Raw genomic sequence first — 20,239 nt, 5'->3', positions numbered from 1 at the left:
CGATGTCACCACGATCGGGTACCATAGTGTCGAGTAATCGGCGAGGCTGTTGCAACTCACCAAAACGACTCACCAAATCAAACTGAGCAAATAAACCGACCTGAACTTAACTCAAACTCAACAAACTCAACAAACTCCAGACTCCAGAGCATCTAAACATCTAAACATCTAAACTGAGATTGAACTGAGCAGTTTATTTAACCAGGACACTTCACTTTAGATCAAACTAATGAGCTTTTGTCAAACCAAAAAGATCTTATGTCCAAACTGTCTGTTACAAAAATCTAAATAAAAAAAAATAAAAAAATAAATTAATAAATAATAATAATAATAATAATAATAATAATAATAATAATAATAAATAATCTCATAATAATAATTTCATTGTCATTTTTTCTTTCAAATTTTGAATTTTTTTTCTAATTTTGTGCATCCTTGTGTATTTAATCCTCATTTATTTAAAAATTCTACCTTCATATGACCAAAAAAAATAAATAAAATAAATCTGCTTATATATGTTACTGCATCAAATTTTCTTTCTAGTTTTTGCAATTTTTTTTTGTTCAGCCTTGAGTAAATTTTGTTAAAAGCTGTTTAGACCTCATTTATTTTAAAATTCTACCTTAATTTCACACAAAAATCATCTTTATATATTTTACTCTCAAATTTTTGGTCCAATTTTTTTGGGGTTTTTTTTTACATTCATGAGTATATTTCCCATAAGTCGCCCTGTAGATGTTTGTAATCAGCATTTATTTAAAAATTCTACCTTAATTTGACCCAAAAAAAATCTTTAGATCTTTTACTCTAAAATTTTTTGTTCTAATTTTTTATGTTTATTTTTTTGGTGCATCCTTGAGCATATTTCCCATAAATTAGACCTTAATTTCATAAAAAAAATATTTTATTATATATTTATATATATATTTTAATCTCAAATTTTTGTTCTATTTTTTGTTTTTTTGGGGTTTTTTTTCATCCTTGAGTATATTTCCCATAAATCATCCTGTAGATGCATGTAAGCCTCATTTATTTAAAAATTCTACCTTAATTTGACAAAAAAAAAAAAAAAAAAAAAAAAAGCTTTATATATTTCACCGTCAAATTTTTTGTTCTAATTTTGCATTTTTAAATTATTTTATTTTTTTGCATCCTTGAGTATTTTTCCCATAAATTGCCCTGTAGATGTATTTAATCCTGACTTATTTATTCATAAAATTCTACCTTAATAATTCTTACCTTAATAAATCTTCTTTATATATTTTAATCTCAAATTTTTGTTCACATTTTTTTTATTTAGAGCATATTTCCCATAAGTCGCTGTAGATGTAACGACAGAGAAACTTAATGAACCTTTCCATGTGTCAGCTCCATCACACATGACCCACGTATGTCCCTGATGTGACTAAAACACACACACTCTTCACACTTTTACTAAACCTGAGTCTGACTCTTTTGTCCCAGGACGTCCCTAACCCGCCTGAGTCTGACTCTGTTGTCCCAGGACGTCCCTAACCCGCCTGAGTCTGACTCTGTTGTCCCAGGACGTCCCTAACCCGCCTGAGTCTGACTCTGTTGTCCCAGGACGTCCCTAACCCGCCTGAGTCTGACTCTGTTGTCCCAGGACGTCCCTAACCTGCCTCCTCTGTCCCATTAACGTAAACTTGGCTGATCCTGTAGAAAACAGCTTTGCAGTAACCGACCGCGCAGCTGCTCCTGGGGCCGGACCCAAGAGCTCCTTCTAAAGCCAAACGTACTTAACGTCCAGAACGCTTTAAAACGACCGCTCGACCGGGGCCGACGCGCACGAACGGCGAGTCTATGGAGGACGCCGCGATCACAGTGAGCGCTCTAATTAATAAAGTGTCATTTTTATCAGCCCCTCGCGCCGTCCGCCTCCTCCGTATCCGTCCAGTTACTACGGACCGGCTGCGACCCCGCGTTGACCTCCCTGACCATCAGATTTCTCCTTCCTCTGTGGTCAAATGATGAACGATCGCTCGACAATGGGAGCTAATGGAGTAAAGCCCCGCTCAGCCGCGACAGCTAACTGCAACCTTAGCTCCATTAGAGGCCAAGAGGCTACGCGCGAGGTTCTGCTAAATTACATATAGGGCCCGGTATTATGGCTTTAATCACACCGGGCCAGAGGAGTGATAAATGAAACCGTCATTACACGTGCTGATTTAGAGCAGGTAATTGGAGAGATCACAGGCAAAGAGCGAGGACCACTGCCCCTCACATACTGTCATGGCACTCTAAAAGTCATTTGTTAAGAATAGGTGATAAAACGGAGATATTATTGCACTATTTGTAACAGGAACCGTGCCACAGAGCAGTGCAAATATCCAAGATGGCGGAAGGATGGACAAGCCCTGAAGGTGCTAAATTACACGAAAATGGAGTCTCCTGAGCGTTAATCCGTGTTTTAATGCCATTACGTGCTCAAAAACGGAGCTGGAGTTGCGTTTTCATTCACATGTTTGAGTAACACTTTATTATTCGTCTGTCTGCGTCACCGAAGCTTAAAAAAATGCTTCGTTCCACCTTGTGATGTCATGAAGTGGCAGTTTAAGTTAACAGCTCCTTTTTTAACTTTAGTTCAGTACAGATTGTCAGTTATTCCAGGGCTGAAATGATCCAAATGATTCTAGAAATGAAGGTGTACGGAGTTTAAAAACACACACAGCGGAGCACTTCCTGTATCGCCACACGATGACATCACAAGGTGGAACAGAGTGTTTTCCGTTTGAGCGGAGAACGCAGCCTAAATACGCAGGTTTGTTTGTGCAAATGTGCGAATGAAACAACAAAAAAAAACACAACTCCGGGTCCGTTTGTGACGAGGAAAACATCAGAAAACGGCGTAACACGGGCCCTTTAATCAACGAGGACTTGTTTTTTTGCGCTGTTACCGTGACGACAAACTGAAACACGTCACCTGTGAACGCGAAAAGCCCGTTCAACGTCCGCAAACGCCTCAAATATTCAGTTATTTCTGCGTTTTTAAATTAAGCCAGTCCCCGTTCATTCTACTCGTAGCTGTTTGTGGGTTGTTTACCCGTTGCTATGGCGATGTCACGGCAGAGCAGTGATACAGAACGTGATTTAACCGTGGCCGGAACTACTTGCCCATTATGTGGAATTAACACAGACCAGTTTGTCATTGAAGTTGTCATTGACTCATTATAGATTTAAAGGCTAAATAGAGCGGGTTTAATGAAAAATACCCTCGTCACGATCACGGCTGGCACTGTATTAATTATGATTGTTTTTTGTAACGTACCTGGCGGGTAAGAAATAGTGCCGTCGCCATGGGCTGTTGAGCTGAAACGCGTACACACCGTTTTTATGGAACATCTGTCACATGTTCCATCTTTTATTACACAATACCTTCTGTCTTTGTCCCCCTGCCTTGTTTTCGCTCCCAGTGCATTATGGGATGGCCCCAGTTCAGGTGACGTGGAGGGAAAGATGCCCGCGGCGCTCATAATTTGCGGCGTCCTGCTTACATCTGCCGCTCTCTCGTTCACAGCTCTTTCGCTCACACTTTAGCTCCGCCGCCGCCGCTGCTCCTGTGGCCCCGGGCAAAAACACACGGCTGTTTTAGATTGAGTTTCAGACATAGAGCATGTTACGGGGTAATTGCATTGTTAATCAATGTCTGTGTGAGCCGAGACAATGGTCGGCGCTTCACACTCGGGTCGTTCGGAGCCGCTATGAGGGATATACAGTGGTGTAATCTTCACCGGGAGAATTATGCACGGCTCAAGTCCCCGCGGGGTTTTGTTCCCCGAGAGCAGCCAGGTCACTCATTTATCGACGTGCTGTTTTCTTTTACTGCAAATCTGTTCTTCTATGGACCGAGAGCCGGTGCGAAAAAGCGTCTAACGGACACACTGGGGGAGCCATTTTAAATCTCAACAAATATAAAGTGTTTGGAGACGGTTTTGCAGTTTTCTTTAGACTATATTCACAGTTCATTCTAAAGACGAACACAGACGCATCAACACAATCATGAATACTACATAGAGTCGATAATAACATGGAGTACACGTTTATTTACTCGTGTTACTTCCTGTAGAACCGAGATTTAAACCTTTATTATTCAAATTATCTCTGTTTCCTTCTGCTTGGTAAGACAAAGCTCACGTTTGGCTAAACCGTGTAAATACTGTTCAGAAACCTCCCATAATTCATTTCTGTCTCTCAAACCCAACGCTCCCTCTTGATATTCATAGACCTGCAGATACGGTGCCTGCACGTCGCCCTGCAAACAGCGTCTGCCGATTACTCAAAGCGATATGGGTAGGTCCTGGCTTTTAGACTAGGGCTTTTTCCAGGTAAAAAATGGGGTTAGCATTTTGCCTGTTCTCTCTTGTTATGTTGACACCAGCCAGGAACCCTGCTTTATCGCTTTTGTTAAGTATGTTAGTAGTTTAAACAGTTGAATAACATAAAATAACATAATATAATGTTATTTATGTTATTTCCCACGTGAAGAACTCCTGTAAACCTTGCAGTATTGAAACTCAGTGAACAAGGCATCTTAGACAAGCTGAAAAACAAATGGTGGTACGATAAGGGTGAATGTGGAACCAAGGACTCGGGAAGTAAGGTCAGTCGCTGCAGGTCTTTTCCAAATTGCATTACTATTCATATGCAAAACAAGACTTCTACTGCATCTGTAGTTTACATTTTATTTACACATACTATTATTATTTTGATTGTTTTGATTTTGGTTTTGTTTGTGTTTTTTTTGACACGCCACAAACTGCAACCAGTAAAAACGTGGCTCTGATACGAGGCTCCATTTCCCCTAAAATACTAAATTATTCCACTTGTTTTTACAGTAGAAAAACTCATTGTTGTGTAATGTTAATGTTCTGGGGAAATGAGTAGAAACGCCTTATCGATAAAGTTAAAATTGAAACACAGCAGTTGTTTATAAATGCTCTTTTTTTTGTCTCATTTTCACTCTTTGACATTCATGACTCTTTGGAACCATTATGCTGCTGTTCCTATCCACCAAACTGTTAATGAAAATTTGATTTATTTGCGTTGTTACTAGTTTGCATAGTCGCGAGTCGTTTATTGGGTTCCTTCGGCTTCCTGTGGCGTGATGAACGGGCAGGACCCCCGTCTTTGGCGTTAATGTGTTACTCAAATTCAACCCGTTTGTGTGACGAGAAACAGCGAGCGCGCCCCGGGGTGGATCTCGCGGGGGCGCTCGGAAATGACGGGACTGTATTTTCACACTAGACGGAGCGAAGGAACGAAATAAACCCATGATTTAACCCTTTGAGAGATAACTACGAGCTGAACCGAAACCCGCGGGAACGTCGAGACTCATCGGGTTAAAAAGTGCAAATAGTAAAACTCTAATGAACAAATTTTTTATGAATACGTTTGGTAGGTAAGCAGCAGCAAAATGGGCCTTTTTGACTCTGAATATTTCACATTTTCATTATATTAGCATAGATTTGACTGTACTGTATGACAATGTTGTAAGAGTTATACGTACACGTCGCTATGGAGACAAGAATAGGGACTTTTTAGGGAGTCGACCTACGCGATACTGACCACCTTCCAAACATGGTCAAGACATGGGAACTTTACAGGCCAGAACACACACGAGCATCCACCTGCAGACACGTAAAAGTAGAGTTAAGTTTCATAGCGTTTTAGCATGTGCAATAGTGTCATAACGTTACAAATAAGTCGATTTTTACCTCTCACTAGCAGCGTTAAGAGTCGTCAGGCTGAAGTTGTAAGGATAGTCTATGATAAGCCAGTGTATGTGTAATAATGTTGTCCTCGCTCCACTGCAAAGCTGTAAATCTTGGTCTTCACTCGCCCCCAGGACAAGACAAGCGCTCTGAGCCTAAGCAATGTGGCAGGGGTCTTCTATATTCTGGTCGGAGGGCTGGGGCTTGCCATGATGGTAGCCCTCATAGAGTTCTGTTATAAGTCACGGCAAGAGACCAAAAGGCTCAAACTGGCCAAGAACGCTCAGAACTTTAAGCCGGCTCCCCCGACCAACACCCAGAACTTTGCCACATACAGAGAAGGCTACAACGTCTACGGAACCGAGAGCGTAAAGATATAGAGGTATGTTTATAGTCCCCGAGCACGGCGCCGCATCAATCTTTTAAGTCTCTCTTTAGTACAGTCGAGACTCAATTATTCATGTGTTGTACTGGGGCTGTTTGTTAAGTCGTTTATGGTTGTCATGTTGCTGAACAGCGCTCAAGTGCAACCAGGCTCCACCATCTGGCAAAACGAATGAATATTTTAGACCTCAGAAGTTCTAGATGGAGTCGGATACTCGAACGGCCGGCTACTGGGTTTTTACGCTCTTAAAAACCTGAAAAACTGAACTGTTCCATTTTAAACTGGTCCAAAGTTATTCCTCACTGTCCTAATGCATTTCCAGCATCCAAATAATTCACCATGATGAGTTTATAAGTGTACGTCAGTTATTCTTTTCATTTTAGTATTGTTAAAACAGAATATCTGAATATCTCTTCGCTGCTGCGGTTTAAAAAGGAGTAAACAATAATTTTGTTAAATGTGTTTCCTGGTTTGGCTGTGTCCTTGTAGATCGTTTTAAATCCGCTGTTTTCTTTATCTGCACCACTGTTGAAATAAATTAGGTTTGAGTGCCCGCAGCCGCAAAATAAATCTAAAAGCAATCACCAGCAGAAAGTGTTAAGCCGTTCTTTTGGTCAATTGTTGCGATATAAAATAACACAAGGTTATTTCAGGACATGAGAACTGGCAAAAATACCATCAGTGTACAAACATGGACCAGATACGGGACATTAGAGCTTTAAATGTTACATAAGTTTAAGTTCGATCGTGTGACTCTGGTCTAATCTGCGTCTGTGTGTCCACAGGTTCAGGACACATGTCTTTGTCCCTTATACTGTGACTTACCATGTACTGTACAAAGGACAGATCAGGGGACAGAGCTGCAGCTCGGCGTCCTCTCGCTCGGACAGATCATCTGCAGTGACGACACGACTGGTCAAAGGAAGAGCCTTTTCTCCTCAGTGCCTTATGGAACTCTGAGTCCAATCAATGCAACTCATACACAACTCAAATTGCTTTTTTGCTTGAAAAAACACAAAGAAACAGAATAAGGAGCAGAGATTTAAAAGAGTCCAACATTGACTGAGAATGAACTAAAGCCATCATTTGCAATCCTAAGCACACTTTGAAGTGCCATAGAAGACAAATATTATATATGTGGAATCAATTTGTTGTTCTCATTCTGATCTGATCCTCATGTTTCTGTACGTTTATTAGACAACTGCAGTGACTGTATCACACTGGGTATTATAACGCTCGCTTTTATACTGTTATGGGCCACTTTAGTGACTGTGTTCCACTTTTAAGAGGCAGACCTTCAGAGAGAAACGCCCAAACTATGTTTGTATTCAAACGGTGCTGCTGCTCTCCACGGAGCAGGACACGAGCCGCACTTCCAAAACTGCCAGGAGAGAGACACCAGGGTGTTTATGCTTGAGTTCTGTTTGTGATTTACACTTTGTAAAATAAGAAGGACAAAATTAAACTCCCTGAAGTCAGTAGTCTTCTGTATATGACAGTAACCAAACCAAGGTAACTCAATGTACATGAACTGAAGCCCGACGAAGGACAGCGGCGCTCGGCGCTCCAGTATTATGGACATCTGCTATTTTCTTCAATAACTGCACATTTATAGCCAACTGTGGTTTACTTTCCATCTCACATTTTTTATGAAGCATTACCGTGTTTGGTGACTTCACTTAGTAACTAAAAAATAAATAAATATATTAAGAAACAGGGAGAGTCCTGAAGCTTAGCACATTTCCATATTGCTGTAATGTTTTCTTTCCAAAAGACTGTGATTTCATAGGATTTAGAAAGATTATTATAATAACCTATGAACAAATAGTTTTCTATTCAATGATAATGTGAAGCAAAAGAGCTGAAACTGTGTACATTTACATGACTTATATGGAAACGATCTGTTCTTTTTGTTCTGTTGAGAAACTGCATGTGACTCTGATGAAGCGTTTTACTCACGGCTGACCTTAGGTTCAACCTAGAATCAGGCATTTCTTTTGTAAATCACCTTTTTGTAAGTCTCACCTCTGTGAATCCGACTCACCAGGTGTAAAGTAGTGAGTGAAAAGAGCCAGATGCATGAGCCTCATTAGAGAGGCGTTGTACAGACAAATTTTACTATATTTTGTAAATAAATTGTACAGAAAGAGACGTGTGGCTGTGTTCATTTAAATCCTGTCAGCACTTTGAGGAGATAATAACAAAGACGTGTTTTACTTTGATAATGAGACGACCAGCGGCACCGTGACTCTAAGCTCAGATAATGATACTGTTCTGTTTATCTGGGATCATAAAATACACTTCTCCAAAACTTTATAAAGATTGTGCAGAGTCTGGTCACAGTGAACGTCCCTGTTTCAGATGAGTGTGATTGACAGATGGATCAGCCAATCAGGGACACGCACGGCCTGTCGTATCAGGAATAATAAAGGAAAAAATATACAACACGGGGCTGAAAAACATGTTGGATAAATAATAAATAATAATAAACAAATGTGGTTTTATTTGTAAATCACAGGTGACCAATGAGCTGCTTCGTTTCATATGCGTCACTGAAATAAACAGATCTGATTGGACGATGACGTTTGAGCGCGACAGAGGACGTGGACCAGACTGAAATCAAACTATATAAAAAACACAGACAACTACTGTATAAAGAAGAGAAGGAATGAGTTCTTTCAAAGCAAAGATTAAGGTTGTTGGTTGTTTTTGGTGAAAGGTCCGCCACCCGCCTGTACCTTCATCGTTTTTGGGGTCAGTATTTATCGTGGGGACTCATTCTGTGGACGACTGGCGAACTTTTTGTTATTTTGTCTGTACGGTGATGACGTTTTGAGCTGCAGCGGGTTGAAAACTTCCCATCTATGCCTCATTATAAATATATTCTGCTGTTTATTTCCTGCAACTCATCCTTTTTTTAACAATAATGCACATTTAGAAAAGTGTTCCCCGGGTTTCTTCAGCGATACATGCCGTTTTTGTTTTCGTGACGGACGCCTGCAGGTCTCCGTGGACATGTCGCCGTGTCCCTTAGTCGTCCGAGTTTCGTCCACGGTAAAACAAAAATTCAAATCTGTAACAGGACAGAAAGTTCCAGAGTGAAGACGTGGCTGCTCATCCGGGCCGCTTCTTCAGTCCTGGTCAGTTCGCCGCTGCCAGTGTCCACCCGTCGTCCAGTTGGCGCGGTCGAGTTTTTCTTTTACTCTGTGGAGATGGAGATGGTTTTGTTTCGCCTGGAATGTTCCACGGTGCTGGATGTAATAATCAATCTGTGCTTATTTAATTACATGAGTTTTTACTGCTTAAAAATATATTGAGAATCATGTTCTGAGTCACCGCTCCACAGATCTGACCTGCGAATTTGCCTGTTGGGGTCAGATGTTTGTCTCCATAGAGATATACACGATGTTACTACTATTTTCAACATTTTATACACATGCAGAAGAATTATGTACTAAAGAAAAAAATGAAGTAACTCTACTAAATATTTTTAAATGTTATTTTCAAAAGATTAAAGGAGCCACGCTTTGTTTTGTCGGAAAAATATTTTGTTTAAAAGGACAACGTCACGGATACAAGCGGCCAAAATGGGCTTCCTCTGCAGCTCGGAGTAGAGCCGCTGCTCCTCCACGTCGAGCGGACCAGCTGAGGCCTCCTGGACGCCGGGAGGAGGGAAGACCCAGGGCGCGCCGGAGGGACTATTTCTCTCGTCGTGTCTGGGAACGCCTTGAGGTCCCACTGGAGGAGCTGGAGGAGGTGTCTGGGGTGAGGGAAGTCTAGGAGTCCGTACTTAGACTGCTGCCCCCGCGACCCGACCCCAGATACGCGGAAGAAAATGGATGGATGGACGGACATTTTGTTTTTTAACTTTTTTTCTTTACTACTCTACAAAATATTACACAAAATAACACACATAAAAAATAAAATAGTAAAGTTATTTAAAATTTTTTCTTTACTAGATAATTCCATATTTCTTACTTCATATATCTGATGTTTTCTGTGTGTTTATAAAATGTAGAAAGCGGTGAAAAAAACTGGTGACACTCTGCGAAACATTCCAGGTAAAGCCGGTGACATCTCCACGGAGACGAGCACAGCCTCCGTCGGAAATATCCCACAGTGCGCTTTAAACACGACCACTTGCGCCTCCACGTCAGGGATTCGACGTCAAGGGGCAAACCTCAAAGTAAACGCGGCGTATCTGTAACCAGACCTCGCCGACAGTTGCGCGCGCGGCAGCATCGGGTCTGCGCGTCGTCCATATTGAGCTGTTTTTCGGATCGATTCGCCGCCATCTGCCTCATGCTCCGTGCGCTTCCTCTGATTGAAGAACCGCATTGACAGCTCCATCCTCCGTCTGATCTCTCTCTCTCCGTGCTCGTATGACGCCTCGTGAGTTGTGGCACGATCAATAAAACATCATTATAACCACAATATGCTTACCGAGCACATTGCGCCGAGCAGAACCGCGCGGTATTCTCACGGATTCCGAATGGGATTAGCTCAATTTGCAGGGGTAGTGTAAATATTCAGCAAATCAAATTCCCAATAGGGGCCCGGGCCAGACATTCTCGTCATTGTGTTGGTTGCTGGGTCTGCTTTGTGTGGCAAAAATGAATTCTTTCCAAGGTCTCCAGCTCCACCACAGCTCAAATAACAAATCCAACAAACATGGCACCAGACCCAGTGTATTTTCCCTTTTTCCCATTCATTTTTTAGATGCAGCCGCAGTGATTTCGGATTGGGATACCGCACCAGAGTTTGGCAACACACACAACAAAAAAAAACAAAAAAACAAAACAATACGACGCAGGTCCAAAAAAACAACCTCGGTTTCTGACAAGGCATGAAACGATATTGGCGTTTTGTTCTTCCTTTGCGCCGCTGTCTGAGGAGGAGTCTGTGTGTGTCTGTGTGCGTCTGTGTGTGTCTGTGTGTGTCTGTGTGTGTCTGTGTGCGTCTGTGTGTGTCTGTGTGCGTCTGAACACTGCAGCAGATTAGAACAACTGACCTGTATTTTCAATGAGGAAAATATGGCGAATTTGTGACAATGAAAGGAGCCACAGTATTGTTAAAAAGTGAAAGAGAAGTGAACAGGCGGCGGGTCATTAAACAGAACGAGAAAGAACCAGAAAAGTAGTGTGTCGTTAAGAATCTGCTCATCTCTGCTCAAATGTTGGTAAGTTATGAGTTTGTATCGTATTAAAGGTCCTATATTACACAAAATGGACTCCTGTGAGCTTTATGTCATGTTATAATGTCGTTACCTCCTCAAAAACACGTCTAGAGTTGTGTTTTGTTTCATTCACACCTGGAGAGGATGACCCCGCCCTACAGTGGATCCCTCAGTCGAGCGGCTCTGGCCCGACAGACTTGAATTTTATCTGCAAATGGATTAATTCATCCTGGACATAACTGCAGCGGCCCGTCCTGGTTTAGTCCTGGTTTAGTCCTGGTTTAGTCTTGGATTAGTCCTGGATTAGTCCTAGTTTAGTCCTGGTTTAATCCTGGTTTAGTTCTGGTTTAGTCCTGGTTTAGTCCTAGTTTAGTCCTGGTTTAGTCCTGGTTTAGTCCTGGTTTAGTCCTGGTTTAGTCCTGGTTTAGTCCTGGATTAGTCCTGGTTTAGTCCTAGTTTAGTCCTGGTTTAGTCCTGGTTTAGACCTGGATTAGTCTTGCTCTAGTCCTGCTTTAGTCCTGGTTTAAGACCTTGTTTTAGACCTGGTTTAGACCTGGATTAGTCTTGGATTAGTCCTGGATTAGTCCTAGTTTAGTCCTGGTTTAATCCTGGTTTAGTTCTGGTTTAGTCCTGGTTTAGTCCTAGTTTAGTCCTGGTTTAGTCCTGGTTTAGTCCTGGTTTAGTCAGGGAACCACAGGGGGCGCTGTGGGGCAGTTGTTCCTGCAGGAGGAGGGTCTGAGGACAGGGGGCGCTGTGGGACACTTCTCTGATTTTGTGCTGATTCATTTCTGTTATTGACCGACGTCTGTTTCATTGTTTATTTTCAAACTTTCTGTTGGTTAAATCCATTATGTTCAGCTCTAAGAGGCGACAGCTGTTGTGATTTTTTACAAAAACTAATTGAATTGAATGTTTGAGTAACACTTTAATATCAGTCTGTAACACCTTCAAAGCTCTAAACGCTCTGTTCCACTTTGTGATGTCATCAAGTGGCAGTTTTCAAGTGAACAGCTCCTTTTACCTTTAGTTCAGTCGAGATAAGTGACAACTCTAGAGCAGAAATGATCCAAATGATTCTATAAATGAAGGTGTGTGGAGTTTAAAAACACAGCGGAGCACTTCCTGTATCACATGATGACATCACAAGGTGGAACAGAGTGTTTTCAGTTAGAGAGAAGAACTCAGCCTAAATATGCAGGTTTGTTTGTGCGTTAAACATAAGTGAATAAAACAAAAAAACACAACTCCAGCTCTGTTTGTGACGAGGAAACAGCAAAAAGTACTACAGAAAGTACCAGCACAAACAGCAGTAAGTACTACAGAAAGTACCAGCACAAACAGCAGTAAGTACTACAGAAAGTACCAGTACAAACAGCAGCAAGTACTACAGAAAGTATCAGTACAAACAGCAGCAAGTACTACAGAAAGTACCAGTACAAACAGCAGTAAGTACTACAGAAAGTACCAATAAAAACAGCAGTAAGTACTACAGAAAGTACCAGTACAAACAGCAGCAAGTACTACAGAAAGTACCAGTACAAACAGCAGCAAGTACTACAGAAAGTACCAGTACAAACAGCAGTAAGTACTACAGAAAGTACCAATAAAAACAGCAGTAAGTACTACAGAAAGTACCAGTAATTACCAGCGCAACTACCATAATGTCTCGCTTTAAAATACGGTCCGGTCTCACTGGTAACTACTACGATAATTACCAGTACAAACAGCAGTAAGTACTACAGAAAGTACCAGTACAAACAGCAGTAAGTTCTACAGAAAGTACAAGTAATTACTGCCAAAACACAAGCAAAACCACCACCGTCATCTCACTAGAGCCAGTCTCCAAAAACAGACCAGTGACCAATAGAACATCAACTGATGGACAAATCAGGTAAACGAAGCTCATCAAGGCTCGGAGTTATATAATATATACTTGGAATTTCGACCGTGAATATACTAGCACGTTACGAACCGTTTCTAGGGAGAAAGGAAGTAACACAACCCAGGATGTAAAAGGGTAAATAATAAGTACAGTGACCACAAACTACAAATTAAACGACAAACAAAAACACAAAAGATCTAATCGCTCAGTCTCACATTTAAATCGGGATTGGTCACAAGCTTTTCACAGTTTCAAAGTTCAGAGTAACAAGAAGAAGAATCCGGGAGCAGGGCGTGGCAGGGGGCGTGGCCTTTTAAAGGGGCGGTGCCGCAGGTGGAAGGTCACGATTGGCAGGTTCTTGATTGTTGCTCCAATCACATGCAGGGAAAACGCACGGGCGCGTAGGAGGAGCTAGAGGCCCCGTAGCAACCAAAGAGCCAATCTGGAGCGAGGTTCATGAAGAAAACGCCCCTTCGCTGGTCTAACACGGAGCAGACGCTTAGCAACGCTGTCAATCAAACCTGTTGCTAACACAGTGGGAGTGACCTCGGGGAAAGAAGGCGTTAGATTTGTTCGTTATTAATGTTCGTATCTTGATTTATGGACACGATAGCGAATTAATTAGAGCCAAGACTTCGCTTATGCTAACTTCCTATTTAGTACGCGGCGGCTAGCAGGTTAGCTACATCCATTTATATAAACAAGTCTATGCTCGGAGCGAAACACAAAATATCAGCTCATCTGCGTCTGTAAAAATCCAACACTTTGACGAAGTAAAAAAAAACGCCGACACGACTCGCTCACATCTCCACGTAACATTTACAAGTCTTTTACAACATTTCAGCGTTTTGCGTCAAATTCCTGCTGCATAACAAGACGCGCACTGAAGCCGGTCTGTGTGAAAAAGACCAAAGAAAAAACACTAAAAAAACAAAACAACCCGAGCTCAGACTCAAACGCAGAGGGGCGACGTGTCATAGGGGCGCTTTGATTACCGCAGACACAAAAAAAAAAAGCTTTTCTGGTTGAGTAGCTCCATCACTTCGCACTGTGCCGCCGCCGCCGTCTTTACCCCGTCGCTCTCCAAGGACACAATGAATAAATCAGATTGAGACTCACTCGCTTGTTCCATTTGGCTGTGCTCCTCCTTACTTTACTTACTCCTCTGTTATCTCCAATTGCACCTGCACTTGACATTTAAGTCTCTCTTGACAACCATCAGCCCTCCAAACACTGGCTCTGCCTCCTGCTACGGAGAAAGAGCCGGAGGAGATCGTGTTTACGGAAGTTTACGGAACAGCTGATCTAAGTAGAAGAATTAAAAATCAACATTATGATTTTTACGATGATACGCAGGGCCGTCGACAGAGATTTCAGGGTCCTGGGTGTAAAGAGTCACCTGGGCCCCCCCCGATATAAATGAACTGCGCCGATAAAACCCTGTGTCTCCTCATGACATTTATTTATTTATTTTTTATTTTTTTAATCAGTAGGAAGTTTGAAAATGGATCTGCAGCGAGGTCTCTGTTTAAATACATTTACGCTCCTTTTTCCAATGAAATATCACTTTAACCTCCTGAGACCCGAGCTCTTGCAGGACTTTATTTGAAAAAACTATTAAGTGCGTGAACAGAGACATTTTGTGTAAAAAAAACAAAATGAGAAACAATTGTGGCTCTAGGATCAATGTGTCTCATTTGTGCTGCCGACAGGAGCAGGAAGACATGTGCCTTTAAATAAAAATAAAATAAATAAATAAGTAATAAAATAAAAACTAAATTAAAATACAATAAAAAATAGGACAACAAATAATAAAAATAAATAAATAAGTAATAAAATAAAACTAAATTAAAATACAATAAGAAAATAGAACAACAAATAAAAATAAATAAGTAATAAAATAAAAACTAAATTAAAATACAATAAAAAATAGAACAACAAATAATAAAAATAAATAAGTAATAAAATAAAAACTAAATTAAAATACAATAAGAAAATAGAACAACAAATAATAAAAATAAATAAATAAGTAATAAAATAAAACTAAATTAAAATACAATAAAAAATAGGACAACAAATAATAAAAATAAATAAATAAGTAATAAAATAAAACTAAATTAAAATACAATAAAAAATAGAACAACAAATAATAAAAATAAATAAATAAGTAATAAAATAAAACTAAATTAAAATACAATAAAAAATAGAACAACAAATAATAAAAATAAATAAATAAGTAATAAAATAAAACTAAATTAAAATACAATAAAAAATAGGACAACAAATAATAAAAAATAAATAAATAAGTAATAAAATAAAACTAAATTAAAATACAATAAAAAATAGGACAACAAATAATAAAAATAAATAAATAAGTAATAAAATAAAACTAAATTAAAATACAATAAAAAATAGAACAACAAATAATAAAAATAAATAAATAAGTAATAAAATAAAAACTAAATTAAAATACAATAAAAAATAGAACAAATAATAAAAATAAATAAATAAGTAATAAAATAAAACTAAATTAAAATACAATAAAAAATAGAACAAATAATAAAAATAAATAAATAAGTAATAAAATAAAAAATAAATAAGTAATAAAATAAAAAATAAAACAAATAAAAATAATAATAATAAAACAAAAATAAAAAATATAAATATTCTAAACGCTTAGAAATATTCAAAATTAAACATGTTCTTGTTGTTGTTCTTCTAAAAATTTGGACTGTGGCCTAAATAACCCAAAATGTGTTGTCCACAGATGAGGACACCGGGTCTCAGGAGGTTAAATCTCTTTACATGTGTCGTCTTTAAATTTTAAATGATTTGCTTCAACCAAATATTGAGAAAGAAAAACATGACATGAAATATTTAGCGTATATTTGCAGTTTCTAGCCATAGCGTGCATAGTAAAAGCAAAAATTAAAATCTATAAAACTGGACAAAACGTTGTAGGAGTGAAACTTTTTGATTTTACTTTTGGCTTTTAGTCTGAAATCGACCTGGACGACTGAGGAATGACGCAGACGTCTTATCGCGGACTGTATAAAGAAGTGGACAGAGCGAGTGTGACGTCGCCCACAGCGTTCAGCTCCAGTCAAATGAAGCTAATCGAGGCTAGAGCACTTATAGCGGTGAATTTGGAGCTGAGTTGCATGTTAGAAATTCCCACTGTGAGTGTCATAGCAACCAAAGAGCCAATCCGGAGCCAGGTTGTTGAAGGTAACGCCTCTTCTCTCCTGCACCGCTGGTTTAGCAGGAAACAGGCGCTATCAATCAAACCTGTTGCTAATGCTAACGGGAGCGACCTCGGGGAAAGAAGGACCTGATTTGTCTGTTATTAATGTTCATATCTTGATTTACAGACACACTAGTGAAATAAAATCATCATGTAGAGGGTTAATACGAACATTTAAGACCAAAATGACGACTCAGGACACAGTTTAAAAAATAAATAAATAAATAAACTCAAAATAACAAAAAAACAAAAACATAAAACAAAATGCAAAATAAAAAAACATCTCAAAATAACAAAAAGAAGAAAATTAACAAAAAAAACTCAACAAAAAATATATAATAAAAAAAAAAAAATAAAATAAATAAAAATCAACTTAAAAAATAACCTCAAAATGACAAAAAAAAAAAAAAAAAAATTAACCCCAGGATCATGTAGAGCAGGTTAATACGAACATTTAAGACCAAAATGATGAGTCTGACAGCAGCAGGTACAGAGAAAGGAGCGACAGTTTTTCAAAAGGAAGTGAATTGGAGCCAGAGTCGACGGAGCCCGAAGCGCGCCCGGGATCACTTCCTGTTTGGAGCACAATGGCGAGCAGGTTAGCTACAGCGTGTCCATTTATATAAACAGTCTATGTTTTTATCATATCGGCTTTAAATCTCCAGCTTTATCTGAACACAGCTGCTGCAAAAATACGACTACACTGCTCCCTACACAGTTTGTAGTTGTAGGAAAATGACATAAATCTACACATCGGCCCAAAAATATCGTCAGGAGTTCATCGGCCATCGGTTCCTCTGGATGCTAAACAATCGGTATGAAAAACTTACATTTCTACTGCAAACTATTACATCAGAACATTACGAATAAAATGAAAAAAAAACATCTGGCTCTGAGGAACAACTGTGGGACTTCACCTGCTGAAGCTACTCACTACTTTTACTAGACTAGAGCTACATAAATACTACATAAATATACACAAATCAGTTAAAAGGACAGTTACAGTAGTTTAACAGCAGAGAGTGAACGACTGCAGGAGGCACGAGTTTTATTAATATGATCAATTAGACGTGACGAGTGTCTCCGCAGGGTCCACATCTGCACAAAACCATTCTGCGTACGCGCGGCGGAGTCGTACGGCGCGTGCTCAAAAATCCAAGTGTTTTCGGGAACAATTAAAGACGTTTTTCTATTACATAAACAACGATTTTGCCTCGAAAGATAAATCGTCTCGTTATCAGTTTTAACACGTCGCTGCTTTGTCAACTCTATATTTAACCTTCTCCGCAAGAAATCTGTGTTTAACTTCTGTTTCCTGGAGTTAAAAGCAAATTTTCGCTTGAATAGTTCGTTTTAATTTTCGTGCCATTCTTTTTTGACAACAGCATTAGCATCTCTATGAAACGCCGCGGTTGAAAAAAGAAACTTCAAATCCAAAGTGTCCAGTTCCGTCGTCCTCAGGTGGCAGATCAGAGACGGGACAGACGCGTGGACGGAGTTTTTGAGAAGGTGACGGTAGTAAACCCACTGTTTTAAAAAGCCACGTTTTACTACAAATGTGCAAATGAGGCGTGGAAAGAATTGAATAACAAAAGGAAATGTGTTCGAATCAGTTTGTGAAGCAAATGTTTGTGTGAAAATCTTAGACATTTGGAAGAGAAAATGAGTCGACTTTACAATCGTCTATACAAGCTGCAAAATGTGAAGCAAATTAAATAAAACAACAACTTTAAATAGCATTTCCTTAGATCGTAATAATCCTAATATAAACACAAAAATCTTACTTTTATGATTAATTTGATTCTACGCAAGTCGCTAAAATAAATCCTAAATGTGCACGAAACAAAAGTTTGAACATGCGCTCTCATTTTATGTTTTTTTTTATGTTTCTTTTTACTACTTTCTACGTTTTATACACACACAGAAGACATTAAATACACACTGTCTCGCCACAAAAACAAGCTCACACTCTAATATTTGGTTGTTCCGCCTTTAGCTTTGATCATTCACTGTGTCATTGTTTCGATTTCGCTTCTTCAACGTCACAGATTCATTTCCATCCAGTTGTTGCATTAATGTTTCACCTGTTGCATTGATGATGGTCGAGTCTGACGCTGCTCAAAGCTTCTCCAGCTCATCCCAAAGATTCTCACTGGGGTTAAGGTCTGGACTCTGTGGTGGACGATCCATGTGTGAAAATGACGTCTCTGCTCCTGATCCACTCTGTCACAATCTGAGCCCGATGAATCCTGGGCATTGTCGTCTTGGAATATGCCCAGAAATCCACTGATGGAATAACCTGGTCATTCAGTATATTCAGGTGTCAGCTGACCTCATTCTGCTGAACCTCGACCGGACCAACTGCAGCAACAACAACATATTTGCTTAGTTAAATCCAGGTGGAGACTTTTTTTTTGTCCATGCAGTGTTTATCTTATCAATTACCTTTTTATAGACGCCCTGTTCAAACGGAAGAGCAAAGAAAAGAAGAGATTTTATATTAAAATCCTCAAAAAATCCACCGTTTGCTTTATCAAAAAATATTTAGTACCGTATTTTCCAGATTATAAGTCACACTTTTTTCATAGTTGGTCCGGGGGTGCGACTTATACTCAGATGTTACTTATATTATGTGAAATATATGTTTTTTTCTTCATTATTACGCATTTATTATGTGAAATATATGTTTTTTTCTTCATTATTACGCATTTTTTGGTGCGACTTATACTCCAGTGCGACTTATATTCTGGAAAATACGGTATAACTTGGTCAGGCGTCAGCTGACCTCATTTTTGGAGCACAGACTGTTGCTGAACCTACCAACACCAATATATTTGCTTGGTTAAATCCAGGTGGAGACTTTGTTTTTTGGCCTGACAGTTTATATGAAACGGTGATGAAGATATATGGAATTCTGTCGTAAAGAAAAACGTTTTCGACAAAGCAAAGAGCAGCTACTTTGAGGATTTAAAATGTCTTAGCAGAGTTGTTCACCTGTTTTTCTTTGCTACATAATTCCATATATCTTAGGCATCAGAAGGTGAAGGCATCAGCGGCGCCCGTGGTCATCGGAGCGCCCCCAAACTGGAGGAGTGGCTACAGCAGATCCCAGGAAAAACATCAGAACTCTGTCGAGAAAAGTGAAGGAACAGGAAAAATACAGTAGAACCCTCGAAATCACAGGGTCCGAGCTTGGATAAAGGATGGCGGGTGAGAACGAGACTTTTATATTTAACTTTTTTCCGTGTAATTTAATGTTTTGCTTTTAAAATGTTCATGATTATCTAAGACTTCTTGCTGTTATGTCGTAACTACAGCGTTCTGACTAATCTTGACATCCCTGGATACCTGATTCACATGCCGTCTGGATTAAAATTCCTTTGTTTTGGATGTAAAATGAAGAGTATTTAGCTGCTTTCCGTGAATAATTTTGATTTTAAGTGGCTCAGTGCAGCCGTATTCACATCTCCACAGAGCCATAATAAAGCCAGTAAACAGCAGAGCACATTTACTGGGAATAGTGCGCGTGTATCCTGGTTTTCCCCTTTGGAACTCCCAGCACCGGGAACCAGCCGGAGCTCTATAAAATGTTTACATCCTGGTGTTTATGTATTCCCATGCCGTGCAAGGCCAACTGGAACAAACAGAGGAGAAAATGAAGATCTAGTCATGTTTGAAAACCCTGCTCCAATGCGGTCGCCGGCTCAAATTGTAAGCAAAGGTCTGGACAGTATCATTTTTATCGAGGAATCGCGACTCGGAAGTTGCGGGGAAGCCCAATAACAGAACAAAAACGGGTTTCGAAAAATGGCTTACATCGAAT

At 39.6% G+C, this 20,239-nt stretch overlaps 1 protein-coding gene across 3 annotated transcripts in view; it reads left to right on the top strand.

Moving 5' to 3' along the window:
* The window catches only part of LOC117377414 (glutamate receptor 3), a 170,389-nt gene extending 162,126 nt beyond the window's left edge, over positions 1-8,263 (top strand). Inside the window, exons 14-16 of one of the 3 annotated variants that reach the window (XM_033973810.2) lie at positions 4,504-4,618; positions 5,864-6,111; positions 6,900-8,263. In XM_033973810.2, coding sequence (XP_033829701.1) covers positions 4,504-4,618; positions 5,864-6,109 — 361 coding nt within the window. In that variant the 3' untranslated portion in view covers positions 6,110-6,111; positions 6,900-8,263. Of the gene's footprint in view, positions 1-4,503; positions 4,619-5,863; positions 6,112-6,899 lie in introns of those variants that run through there. The other 2 variants (XM_033973809.2, XM_033973813.2) reach the window with 2 other exon arrangements.
* Positions 8,264-20,239: the final 11,976 nt, after the last annotated feature.

This window comes from Periophthalmus magnuspinnatus, chromosome 10 (genome assembly GCF_009829125.3).
Source record: "Periophthalmus magnuspinnatus isolate fPerMag1 chromosome 10, fPerMag1.2.pri, whole genome shotgun sequence".
NCBI classification, from domain to species: domain Eukaryota; kingdom Metazoa; phylum Chordata; class Actinopteri; order Gobiiformes; family Gobiidae; genus Periophthalmus; species Periophthalmus magnuspinnatus.
Note: the sequence above shows the minus strand (reverse complement) of the source record. Positions and strands in the feature narration are given on the sequence as shown.